This window comes from Seriola dumerili, unplaced genomic scaffold (assembly GCF_002260705.1).
Source record: "Seriola dumerili isolate Sdu_G_001 unplaced genomic scaffold, Sdu_1.0 BDQW01000242.1, whole genome shotgun sequence".
In the NCBI taxonomy this organism is placed as follows: domain Eukaryota; kingdom Metazoa; phylum Chordata; class Actinopteri; order Carangiformes; family Carangidae; genus Seriola; species Seriola dumerili.
In genome coordinates this window covers 2,804,347-2,817,445 of record NW_019174497.1, presented here as the reverse complement: position 1 = coordinate 2,817,445, position 13,099 = coordinate 2,804,347, and the positions used below count along the sequence as shown (strand labels likewise).

General features: G+C 41.1%; 1 protein-coding gene across 1 annotated transcript in view; it reads right to left on the bottom strand.

Annotated features, from left to right (window-relative positions):
• Positions 1-6,106: 6,106 nt before the first annotated feature.
• Positions 6,107-13,099, bottom strand: part of LOC111229597 (contactin-1a-like) — a 64,084-nt gene continuing 57,091 nt past the window's right edge. The window contains exons 18-24 of the mRNA XM_022755989.1: positions 12,519-12,589; positions 11,146-11,380; positions 9,951-10,054; positions 9,477-9,666; positions 9,217-9,329; positions 8,962-9,118; positions 6,107-7,714 (exon numbers count right to left, since the gene is read on the bottom strand). Coding sequence (XP_022611710.1) covers positions 7,638-7,714; positions 8,962-9,118; positions 9,217-9,329; positions 9,477-9,666; positions 9,951-10,054; positions 11,146-11,380; positions 12,519-12,589 — 947 coding nt within the window. The 3' untranslated portion in view covers positions 6,107-7,637. The remainder of the gene's footprint in view (positions 7,715-8,961; positions 9,119-9,216; positions 9,330-9,476; positions 9,667-9,950; positions 10,055-11,145; positions 11,381-12,518; positions 12,590-13,099) is intronic.

Below are 13,099 nucleotides of genomic sequence, written 5' to 3'. Positions count from 1 at the left end.
ACTGCGTTAAGAAAACACATTATGTAAAAGCTCAGGCAGTGATTAACACTTGATCTGAGCAGTTAACACCAGTAGTGAGAATATTTTGTTCTGTAGCAGAGCTGCAGTAACTAGTCAATCCCCAGAAAACTGTTTAACAAAAATTTGAATAATTAATTGTTTTATGTCATTTTTAAAGACAAAAAAAGTTAAAATACCCTAGCTCCAGCATATCAAACAAGACAAAACAAGACATCTCTATTCATCATTTCGGAAACTGTGATGAATACTTTTCACCATTTTCTAAAGGGTTAAAATACAATTATTAATCAATTAATGGACAAAATAACTGACAGATTAATGAAAATAATAATTAGTTGAAGCACTACTCTAGTATTTTTCCATTTTCTACTATGTGTGTATAGCGGGTATGTGCAATGTGTCCATTCCCTCTCACTCACTAAATGTTTCTGTATTTCAAATGCTGTATTTAATGCAGTGCATTAAATACCGAGAGCTGAGACTACCGTCAGGATGCAGGGATTCTAGGGGAAATGTGACAAGTTTTTCTGACCACAAACTTTCCAAAAAAAGGAGACCTACACAGACAACAACACTAGATCAGCTCACACCCAAAGAGAAGGACAAAGACCACTTTACAAGCATCTCTGCAGTCACACATGATGGACAACCCAGAATGACATGAACAGATTGCTCCACAGAAATCAGAAGCTCTAATCACAGCACCAAGGTGATCACAAATCATTTCCGGCAAATGCATCGATTGGTGAGTGACAACTATTCAACCTAGCATTTATAAAACTAATTCTTTTGTCAACAAACGCACGCTTTCACTGTGAGAAAGCGAGACACACACCTCACTATATAACAACCAGAATGTGAGGAGAGATTAACTTCTATGAGCAGTCTGCAGTTAGAGATTGAGACGACTCCATAGCATCCACTGTGATCCCCAGGTCAACATTTACACAATGAAATGTCTGGCAGCGGGTGTAAAGCCTGAGCTGTAGCAGCAGGTGAAGCAGAGTACGGCAAGAAGCAAAATCCTGGTGCTGCAGTGCTTTTAAAAACACTTGGCCTAAATCCTAATATCAACAACACTGTGAAGTGTGTTAGTGGGCACTGACAGAGATACTGACAGGCACCAAGATCAAAAAGCATATGCACTGCTGCCTTTGGATATTTTTGGATAAGCAGTCAAGCTGATGTTCTCAAACATCCATGAATGAGCCGTAAATGCCAGCGTTTCCGGCAGTGGGAGCTACAGATTGGAAAGACACACAAAAGCTGTGATCAGTGAGTTTGCTTCTCTTACCTCAGGTTCTTTGACTTGCTCCTGTGGCTCTCCATCTGCACATGTTGCTTCCTCAGATATGTGGCTCTGCGTGTCAGCAGTGGTCTTCAAATCACCCTAAAAAAGAAAAATCAGCCAACAAACACAGGAGTGTGTGAAGTTTATCTGCCTGTCATGTTTTGCTTTATATGGCATCCAAAGTGGAATCATCATTTATACTTTCCCATGCCAATTACAGCTTTTGCACCACATGCACATGTTAAATAAGTCGACCCTCTCACCTTGCAGTACCCAATGACTTGCTCTGCAATGCTACTGATGTGCAGCATGTATTGGTGCAGTCTCCGTTGGTACTGGAGAGCAGCGAGTTGAGCCTCGTTCTGCAAGGTTGACACCTGGGCCAACAGGAACTGCTCCCTCCTGTTCCACCTGAGCCTCGCCATCCGGGCTTCGTGCTCCAAAGTTGCGCGTCTTTCTTCCAGAGCGTCGGTAACCGTGCGGAGCGCGTCCACGCAGCAGTGTTCCCCTTTGTCTCTGTCCTCACCGGACAGCAGGAGCCCGCATCCTCTCTGACAAACACCCTCAACACGATGACCGGTGTCCGGCTTCGTTTGCGACGCCATCCCGCCGCCTGAGTTTAAAACTTGGCAGCAAGGGTCCTTCTCCCCGCAAGAAGTTGGGCAATCAGCGCACATAGTTTGCGCAGGGAACTTTTCTACGCAGCACAATGAGTTGGGACAAAGTTGTTGTACAAGTCTGAACACATGAGAGCGAGAGCGCAGTGAAAGTTTGAGCGGTCTGCGCAGCTCACGCTGAGCTGAGGGGCTGCGCCACTTCTCTCACAACATGAGCTCAGATGTTGGGTTGATGGGAGTGAGATGTGTGTGAGCACAAAACTTCACCCAGCGCACTCACCTCTGCTCGGGGTCATCATGCCTCTGTGGCTTTTTCCTCTGCTCACAGACAACAACATTTTTTTTTCTTGAATTAACGTCAGACATGTCGCCATCTTTACAATGTGGTGGCTTTCACCCCAGTTTGATTTAGTTCCGCTGTGATAGGTGTCTTGTGTGTTATAACTCTTCTCCAGCAGAGGTCGCCCACTCTTTCACACACTTGGAAACAGACTCGATTAAAAACCCCTCAACAGTGCACATCATGATTGGCATTATCACTGGGGTTTTATTGAACCTCCTCCCAACCCAATTAATTGAGTCTACAGTTTAAACAGTGATGATATGTCACCGAAACTTGTCTCAAGGGGTCAGTGCTCTTTCAATGGCTAAAGCCCAGCTGTAACACAATATGTGCATGGAGACCTTCACTTATAAAGCCTTCCTGCATGAGTCCAGGGCAGTCTTACCGGCTGACACAGCATGACATATTGCAGGCATGTTGGAGAGGGCGTCACGTTTCAGGTCTCCCAGCAAAGCAGTCTGGTTCTACTCTGCCGTGCACCACTTGAAAGTATGTTTTGTGTTGTCTGAGCTGTCAAAGAACAGGTGTAGATTTACAAAGACAATACCACAATCCGTCCGGGGACTGCACACCTGTCTGCAAAAACACATACACTTGGGGGTTAGAAGAATGTGATTTTTCCCCTGTCAATCACTGAAAATGAAATAGTTGCTCTAATATTACTTTATGATGTGATATTAAATTCAATTGGTTTAAAATCATTGTTGGCAAATAGGTATATTTCAGAAGTGAATGAGTTCAAAGTGTGGAGGATGTGATAGGAGGAGGCAGACTGAACCAAGCTGCAGCCCAGGTAACAATGGTCGTGAGTGTGATTTGGGGAAAGTGTTCCACAGCCACCTGGGACCAGACCTATCACACAGGCCATATGCTTGGACTGATAAGCCACTGAATCTGGAGCAAAATCATGGCAGGGGTAAAAAAAAAAAAAAAAAAAAAAAAAAAAAAAAACACACACACACAGTTATCTCTTTCTTTTGTTCTCCCTGTGAGCTGATTTCAGTGAATAACCATTAAGACCCCTGAACGAAATGGAAGGGAGAGGTAAAGCTCAATAAGAATCTCAAATCTGATTCATTTGGTCTGACCTAATCCACAAAGAGAAGTGATATCAATCTACTTTTCATCAGCTGGATACCTGATAGGAGACAAAACTCCAACAGCTGTTTTCTGCCTGAAAAACCAGACATTGACCGAGTCCACGGCCTTATCTGTAATGGAAGACAGATTGAAACACTATCTCTGATATATTAGGTACTGGCTTCGGTAAAGAATGGCTTTCTCCTAGAAATCAAGGGGGAAAAAATCCACTCATAAATGGTGCAAATACTTGAGTTGATAATGAAAGGAAGTCATAAATCATCAACAATGCTCTAGTTTCTCTTATTTGATATGTGAGAGCTGAAACACTGCTATTAATATTTCACATATAACCAGTCTGAAGTTCGACTTTAATCCCACGGCAGCAATGGCTAAGGACACAAGTGATTTTTATTTAAATCCACCTCAGGGGTGTCGGCACTTTATCACATCTAAAAGCAGAGTGAAAAGCAACCTGAGACCACCAGCTGTCCGACCCCAGTGGAGGATCTGTCTGAATTTGATAACCCTGCTCACAACTTTTGACACATTTTCTTAGTATGAGTGTTTAAAGTGAAACTAGCTGGACATGCTGAAGAAAAAATATTCTGCTGTGGTCTCTGCTTTCATCTTGAAGTAACATCAGTTTTCAGACTGGGCTCATGTGATCCCTTCTGGACTCCATTCATCCATGATTCAGTCACTGGTGAACTCAGACTGACTCACTGTGGGCTAAAACTTTAAACAGGGATCTCTGTGTATCCTTGGTTTCCAATCAATCGTCCTTTGCTGGTTAAATAGGACATTTATGTATAATGATGATGATCGCGTGATAGCAGAAGCTCCAAAACAGCTACTACATGGGCTTTGTGGTGAGATTAGTTTCTCAACTGCTGTTTTCAAGGTCAAGAGTGAGATTTGAACCTCGGCTTTTAAATCCAACATGAAAAAGAAGCTGTTAAAGGGCTAAAAGAAAAGGATATTTTACCATTTACAATTCTATGAAGATCATTTGATATGACCAAAAGCTCCAAAGCAGCTAATAAATAGCTACTAAATAGACCTTATGGTGAGGTTGTTTTCCCTGTGTGTAAGGGATCATATCTCTTTTATTGCACTTTTGCCAAAGCTTCATTTGTTCAACATTATAGATGCAAAAATGACTGTAAATCTATGGTTAACATAGCATACGGTATGTATAATGTATATTAGCCATTCATAGCCTTACTCCCAATTGAGAGTCATATGTGAGAGATCCAACTTACACTTTGAATCCTGAACAAACACTAAGATTTTGCATCAACACAGTGTCGTCTTCGACTGTCAGAGGTGGAAGGTAACTATGAACATTTACTTGAATACAGTTCTGAGGGAACCTGTACGTGAGCATTTCCATTTTATGTAACCTTTTACTTGTATTCCACAACATTTCAGAAGAAGAGATTGTACTTTATAGCCTGCTACACTTATCTGACAGTTGAAGTTGTATGTTACTTTCTTTAATATAGTTTAATATATTAGGAGCTTACAAAATATAGTTGGTTGCAGAACAAACTTTCAAACAGTATTTATGAAAGTAACCCCACTTAGACCAGTATAATTAATGGTTACATTTTCTTGGACAGATTAGTCTAAAGCTATTAGTAGGGGTAACGTTTGGGTTGCCAAGTTATAAAAAATCCATTTGTAAGCAGCTTCTCTCCATAATCAGAATTTCTTCTTTTGATCCTAAACTATATTTTACTGTTAGTTGTTTCTTCTTCTTCTTTGTTCTTGTAATAATTAGTAATTACTTACTTACGTACTTACTTATGTAAACTTCTATATTGTGGTATTGCTACTTTGACTTGAGTAAAAAATCTGAATAGCTCTGAAAAAGTTCACCACTGTGAACTGTAACTCTGACTCACCAGTACTCAGTGCTCTCAGACTCATAATCAGCTGCACTCCCACTTAGGTTTTCACGAAACTCAGATTGTTGCATTCCCACAGACTCATGTCAGAAAAAACAAAAAACAGGAGCAATTTAATAGTTAACTACACTTTTATTGTTCCTTGTCCAGCCAATGAGAGGTTCCAGTTTCAACCCTCACATGTGCCGCTCACGTCCAGTGAAGCAGTGAACTGAGCCAAACATACGTCGCCACTGCCACCAGTGATGCCACCAAATCCCAACCATCAAGTGCACAAGACTGCAGGACCATTTCTGAACTCTAATGAGTGAGATTCCTTTAGTCAGTATAAGATTTTCTCTCTAAAAACTCTCCCCAAGACTTTATATGAGATGACTGGCTTAATGGAGCTTAACAGCTAATGCACATATTAGGCTTAGGTCTATACTGTCTCTGACGTATAGGGATGTCACGCAGAAATGGAATGTATTTCATATGAAGCACGGAGGTTGAGAAGTTGCTATGATGCTGATTTCTTGCAAAGTAATGTACAGTTTGTTTCCAGTGTCATGCATGTTAGAATGTAGAGCCACTGCTTTCGGCCAAAATGTCAAAGTTCAAGGCATTCATGCATTTGGCAACTCTTTTTATGATTCGTCGCATGAAGGAAAACTGGCAAAAGCACTTTGTGGTGGATGTTGATATAGTCACAATGTAGAAGCATGGCCAGCATCAGTCACTCAAGAAGTGAATCAGAGGAATTCAAAACGCAGCATTTGTTGTTGAGGGAAATAAACCTCTAAACTGTCCAACCAGAGGTGGGTCAAGACATACAAATATAATAATCATAAACAAAAATGGCAACAGTTGATAATGTTTATATATCTCTGATCACATGTTAATAAAAAGACAAAAATAATGCAGTGGAAACAACGTCATGAGCTTTGGATGGGCTCTTACCGCCGACATGGATGGCTTTGCTTATCTTCTGTTAATACAAGATCATGAAAAATGAAATATACTAGATTACTGTTATAGGAGCTAGGCAAGTTGTCATATTAGAAAATATAAAGTAGCCACAGATGAATCAAACATTGCACAATTATTGGAGGGCATGAGCGTCGCTACCGTTCACTGTAACTGTTAATAGTGACTCTCACACAAAGCCATAAACGAGAATGATGAAATGAAAAATGTTTACATGAAAAAATAAAATGCCAACATTCTTTACAAAGCACCAGCTGGTACCACTGAGGTCCTAATGATACAGTCAAAACAAAAGTACTTTTCTTTTAGGTTTAGGTTCACTAACATGGAGCAGGTTTCAGCATCACTTCCAGCATTGGACCAGATGTTGTGGCAAAGCCTTGATCACTGCACAGATGTACAAATACAACCAGAGGTGTCAAGCAATCAAAATAAACCACTGTTACATGTTTGCTGCAGTTCTGTGTTTGAAACTGCATGTTTGATATGTTCACTTCCTGCTCCTCTTCTTTGCTTTACATTCAGCTTTGCAAGTATGGATCCATGAGCGTGAACTCCCAAACACTTTTCAAACCCACTTTTGTCACAATGTCAACATGCACACAATTTTCAAGTGGTACTCTATTATTAATAGAGAGCTCACATTATGATTTGGAAATAAGCACTGATTGCAGGTGATACCAATCTATTTTTCTTCATAACATCCATAGTATATTAGATAGCAAAATGATATCAGTTATTGGATATATTATTTTAGCATGACATAAATTGCTCTTTTCTCTATGATGCTTGTTATAAAATCAGGTATGTGAGAGTTTGAGATTTGCTTTGACTGTATCTCTGTAACAGAGGATGTGCTTCATTTAGAAAAGAAAACATAAGAAAATGCCACTGAACTGCAAGTAAAGAAAGACATAAAGACATTTTTATAAACTCATACACTTATCCTTCACAGCTACTTGTTTACCTTAAACTATGGAATGCACTGTAGGTTAGATTTTTTATTCAAAATGTCACAGATCAAATGAAGCCTACATTTTAAAAACACTAAACAGCCAACCTGTGCGAAGCGTTAACGTTCACACTTTCAGTCATGATCCATTTTTAAAACAAGTCACTGTGAAAGATAAGTGCAGTCATTTATATAAGGCATATTTAAAAAGTTGACAGAACTCCTTTGACACTCCTCCAAAGAGGCTTTTTGTGGATAAATAAGGGATGTCTTTGTCCATTTCCAATTTTTTCCATTTCTGTCTTTTTCCACAGACATATTCCAGAGGGGAAGAGTTGGAATACGACGTCCCGGGTTACAGGGTGGAACCAAAAGATTGTGGAAAGTCCCAAAGTCCTTACAGGCATCAACCATAAAGAGTCTTCTTCACGGGAAGACAAGGATGGCGCTACATTCAGAGGTTCAGGCAGAGGAGAGCCACCAGGAGCAGGGAGAGTACACTGAGAGACTGGGCAGCCATCACACTTCCACCTGAGAGACACACACATACATCTATGTCAATATTCACTCAGAAATTCACTAGACTGACAGTCAGATTTGCTGCTGATTTGAGAGAAAAAAATGCAATGTCCCATGAGTTTCCAGCTCTCATCCATCAAACTAAAGACCATATTTGGTGTGTGAAGTTTGATATTACACCCCATCTGTGTGGGGATCACCTTAAATGCTCCTCCATTTGTCAATGCCCTGCATCTGAAATCCTCCACGGCTTAAATTCCCAGGTCTGTGAAATCAAGCTGTCAGGTCTGGACTGAACGATAAGGGATAAGAAAAACCACAGGAGGGGTTTCCTCTACTCATCAAGATCAATTACAGAGGCTTAAGGCCTCCTCTATCCAGTCAGCCTACCTGTCAGTCCATCAGCCAGTGAGAGGATCCAGTCACTGGGCTATCAAGGCTTTAGTCATGAACCGTTAAGTTTCCCATCTTTAGCCCTCAATCTAAGGTATGAAACCTGAACTGACAGCTCTGCCCGGGCCCATGGGAACCCTCTAACTGTGACAAATGATAACCTCCCGCCAACTTTGAACCTGGTATAATCCCACTAGCAAATGGCGGGCCAAGACCAAACAGTCACAGTGTGTCACCTCACCACTGTGGATTTAAAATGTGATTAGATAACTGAAGGCTTTCTTTATTTCTATTCCACTGATGTGAAACTAAACCTGGGTGAGGATGGCATAATATTTTTTTCACAAGTGATTATTCTGAGTCATTAAATTTAATTTAGATGCTCACCGAACAGAAAATACCACTGAATGGAAAGGAAGGCTCATTCTTCTAAATTAGAGCCTTTGTCATAAAGTGTGTGTGTCTAGCTTAAACTGTGTTATATAGAAAAAACATGTATATATATATATATATATATATATATACACGTGTGTGTGTGTGTGTGTATATAGCTTAAACTGTGTTATATAGAAAATATATAGACAGACACATATAGACCAACTCCTGACTCCTTCAACATTTCATTTTAACATTATTTTACTTTATTACTATGATAGTCTGTAAAACTGTAATGGTTATTTATAAAAATGTTTTTCTTCATCAAAATAGTGACCAATCAGGAGAGTAGTTCAAGTTCAAACTTTTATTAATTAAACTTGAACCAGATTTGCTTACAAACAAGGGTCATGAGTGTTACCACTGCACTATAAATAATTCAGAAACGTGAATAAAGGGGACAAGTTCACACTGAGGCCTGTGTCCATCACCTGTGATGTGGATTCGTGCCACAGCCCCATCTCCTCCTTCTGAGTGCGCCCGGACCTCCACAACATAGTTCCCATCTGTGGGCAGGGGAAGGTCTATGTACCGCCTACTTGTTGTGTACAGAGTTCCTGTGGAGTGGCCCTGCTGCCTGTACAGCACCTGGGTACATGCACAAATAAGGTATAAATGTAAGGTACCCAACAGCTACTGTTTTGCCTCAGAGAGATTTAACCTGCACTAAAGTAAACTGTACTCACTTTGTAACCATCTATCGATGCCTCGTTAGCCAGCGGTTCCACGTGCTCCCAGGCAATATTCACTGACTGGCCCTTTAACTTTTTACCTATTATTTTAGGGGGTCGACTTGGAGCTGGTAAAAGACACAAAAAAGTAAGGAAAAACAATTATATCAAAGTGATTCATATACAGTAAAACATATACTATACATGGTTCCGACATGTTGTTTTCCATGCAGATCCTGCTGGTTAATACTAAACCGCTTTAAAACACAACATACGAGGTTTCTTGGTGTGGATCCGGAGGTGTTCGCTGGGTGGCCCGTATCCTGCAGAGTTGTAGCCCCGAACCTCAATAAGGTAATGAGAGTCGGGCCTCATACCCTCCAGCCTTGTGTGGTTCTCCTTGCCAGGCACCACCACCCTCTGAGCCCCACCCTCACTGTCTTCCTGATTCCTCCAGTACTTCACCTGGGACACACAGGCACAGAGGTGAGATGGGTAGGATCTAAAATCTTGGTTTTAAAGCACTTGTAAGAACTGATTCATAGCACGTGGAAAGGTAAAATCTCATAACAAGCAGAGTACAAGTAAAAAAGAAAAACTAAGATGGAATATAAAACTAGCAGGTGCAAAAGTTCTTCTAATGGGCGTTTCAAAAAACATGGTTTTAGATGATACATGACCTGAACAATAGTTCATCTCTTGTTTGTTTTTTTTTTTTCCAGCATGCCTCAGTAAAACTTTCTGCTGACCTGGTATCCATCAATATTGCTCTGTAAGAGGGGCAACCACCACACGATGGCTTCTGTGGCAGAGAGAGCTCTGCCGTCAACACTTACGGGAGCTTCAGATGGAGCTGAGGAGAGACACAGTACACACTGTGATAAATAGGTTACAGCACAGTAAGAGAACCATTTCAAGGACATGCCCTTCAGCGATAATTTTTATATTGCACACACAAAACTCCAACGCAGCATATTTGCTGTGTATGATTATGCACCACACAAACTAATGGATCCATTACCCTGACCATAAACCACCTATCGCTTCCTGATTTGTGTCTATTGGCTTTACTAATGCCATTTTTCACTCAGTGGTGCTTATGCATCGTTTTAGTGATGTGAATTAATCATTGTAAGCATAGAAAAGTGAGAGAAATCCTTCTTGGCCCACATTCCTTCACTAGGCCATCGTACACTTCTCCGTGACTTATGGGCCAGTTATACAGTGTGTGTAAACTGTCCCTGCCAGGAAACTGTCCTTGAATGTTAAATTGTCACACTGGGCCTTGAACCAACAACCCATCACATAAAATCACTGCGTTTAACAGAGACTGATGTAGAAAAACAATGCTGCACAACAAGCATGCACACAAATACAAACGATCACACGTACGCCTGAGCGACAGAGACAGAGCGTTTTGCAGGCTTGGCTAGAAAAAGGATAGACTTTCAATGGCAAGCGTTTCCCCAAAGTGTGCTACCATGACAACGGGGGAATCTCTGTAACCCATCGTGTCTGGGTTGCCAGTGGTTATCTCAACTGTCTGTCAGTGGAAGTTAATAAGTAGGCTAAATGCTTTGCATCCTTGGGCGAATTATCAGCTTTATGGTTCATGCTACGTAGATCATGATAATCCCCCCGCAAGAAAAGAGAGAGAGGAGAAGATGGGTTCACTTTCAAGGGGTATTAAAATTCCTCACAACTATACATGAGAACTCCTATTAAATGGGTCCTACTCCACTGAAAACATTGGTGGCGATAAGTAGCTAACACTGACAGATTGAAATAGCAAAGTGTCGGCATATTGAAGGATTCCTCGTTCCCTGGGACTCTGAGAAAACAGGACCAGGTCGTTCTGTGACACTGCTCTCAGATTGTTTTGGCACATTTCCGCATCTGCGCTTCAGTGTTGAGTAGGAGCTATGAATTTCTTTTAGTGCTTACCATCCTGTGCAGAGTAAATGATGGCCGTTAGGCTGTAGGGTCCCTCTCCTTCGCTATTGAATGCTTTGACTTTGACTTGAAACTCCGTCGAAGGAGGGATGGACGACTCTTTGTGGACATAGCGGTTGGCCTGTGGGTCGGCTACGATCACCCTCCTCCACTGGTATTCGTCTTGAGGTTTGAAGGCCACAATGTAGCCAAAATTTGGCCCATAGTAATACTGTGGCTGTACAGGCTGATGACCAAAAAAAAACCCATTACTGTTAATTACCTCAAATGTTTTATCCAACACACATTTCAAACCTGGAATTAAAGTCTTAATCCTGTCAGATTTCACGTCATGCACATCATGCATCACCCCCTTATGCCTGTGCTATGTACCAGGATTAATGGCAAGATTCGGAAAGGGCTAACTCCAGTAACCAGATGATGTTTACATATCTCTCAGTAAAATGACGGCATTCTGTGATTTATATACAAATAGTTGCGGCAGTTTGCTGGCTCGTCCCTCTTAATCTGCCCTTACGCCTCATTTCCTCTGCTGGCACCCTTGCTTTATCATCACACCATATGTCCAGCAAGACATGCCTGCATCGCTAACCCCTAAACACATCGTCTCATCCTCCAGCTGCTCTGGAATTGAACGACCATGCCTCAGCCAAGAAAAAGGCAATTTACTCATGAGAGTTAATTTATCAACAGCTGCATCAGGGGGAAGGAGAGGATAATAATTCAGTTCAGTCATTGATTTTTGTTGATAGTGATTGTTTTGTTCCAGCCAATGCTTATTCTTCAGTTCCTCTACATGTTCTGTATGCTCTGCGATGTGCTGTCCTCAACTTCTATAGTCCTCTTCCTCATTTTTAATCTGCTCACGCACAGTACTACGCTGTTGTCCTCCAAAACTGTCATCAATGGCTTCCTTTTAATCTCTGTTAAAAGGAGACTTGCGTCGCATTAACTTGCATTCTGAACTGAATGGTTTCTCTGTACCCATTTTTTTAATGTTTGATTAATTTTCCTGTACCACTTTTTATTTGTTTTGTCAGACTTTATAAATTGAAATAACAGAGTCATGGGCATGCAGCAATCTGTTCTCTTTTTATTATGTATGCCTGCAAACCAGCATCTCATTAGAATAGGTGTGTGTTTATCCTCAGTTTTGTATCATCAAAGTGTTTGTAATTCATGGTTCTGAATTTCTTTTTTTTTCTTCTGTGAAGTATTTCTTAACATTGTTTCAAAAAGTAATAAGGTTATTATCCTTTTTCCTCAGGTAACTTTTAGTGGTTTAGCATGTGATAGCAGCCCAGTGCTTTTACATGAACTTGTAACCTTTTCACCCCTACGCCCAGTGGAAAGTCCAGACCTACCGTCCATGTGATGGTCAGTTCTCTGCTGGTCCCTCCGCCCCCACCGACGTCCAGGGGCGCCACCACAGGAACTACAATGAGACAGCAAGAACAAAACTCTGAGCCCACATGCTAAAAAACCCACACAAACAACGCCAACCCACACAGGCTGTAAGCTATCCCTGGCAGCACTACTGAAACATCCTTCCTCTGCAAATATAATATCAATGTCTTCTCCTGAGCCAAATGCAACACCTTAATGTCCATGTGGGAACCTTGCCACTGAGGGAGACAGAGGGGCAAAACTTCTCTTGTTTTGCTTTGAGTCTAATAGCTTACTCTCAAATGATGATTATTTTTTTAAGAGAGGTTACTGTAGGCCTGTGATTTCCATTTTATAATTGAATTTCAGTATACAGTTTCAGCAAAGTGCTCATTTGTAGAGGTTTGTGTGGTGAGTTTGGCAGCATGCTTCTACTGTAGGAAGCGTAGCATGATGGGATTTCTGCTGACTCATTCCTACAGCAATACTTAACATAAGTAAACAGTGCTATAATAAAATGATGATGAATAAATATCAGAATGGAAAGCTGGACTATAGC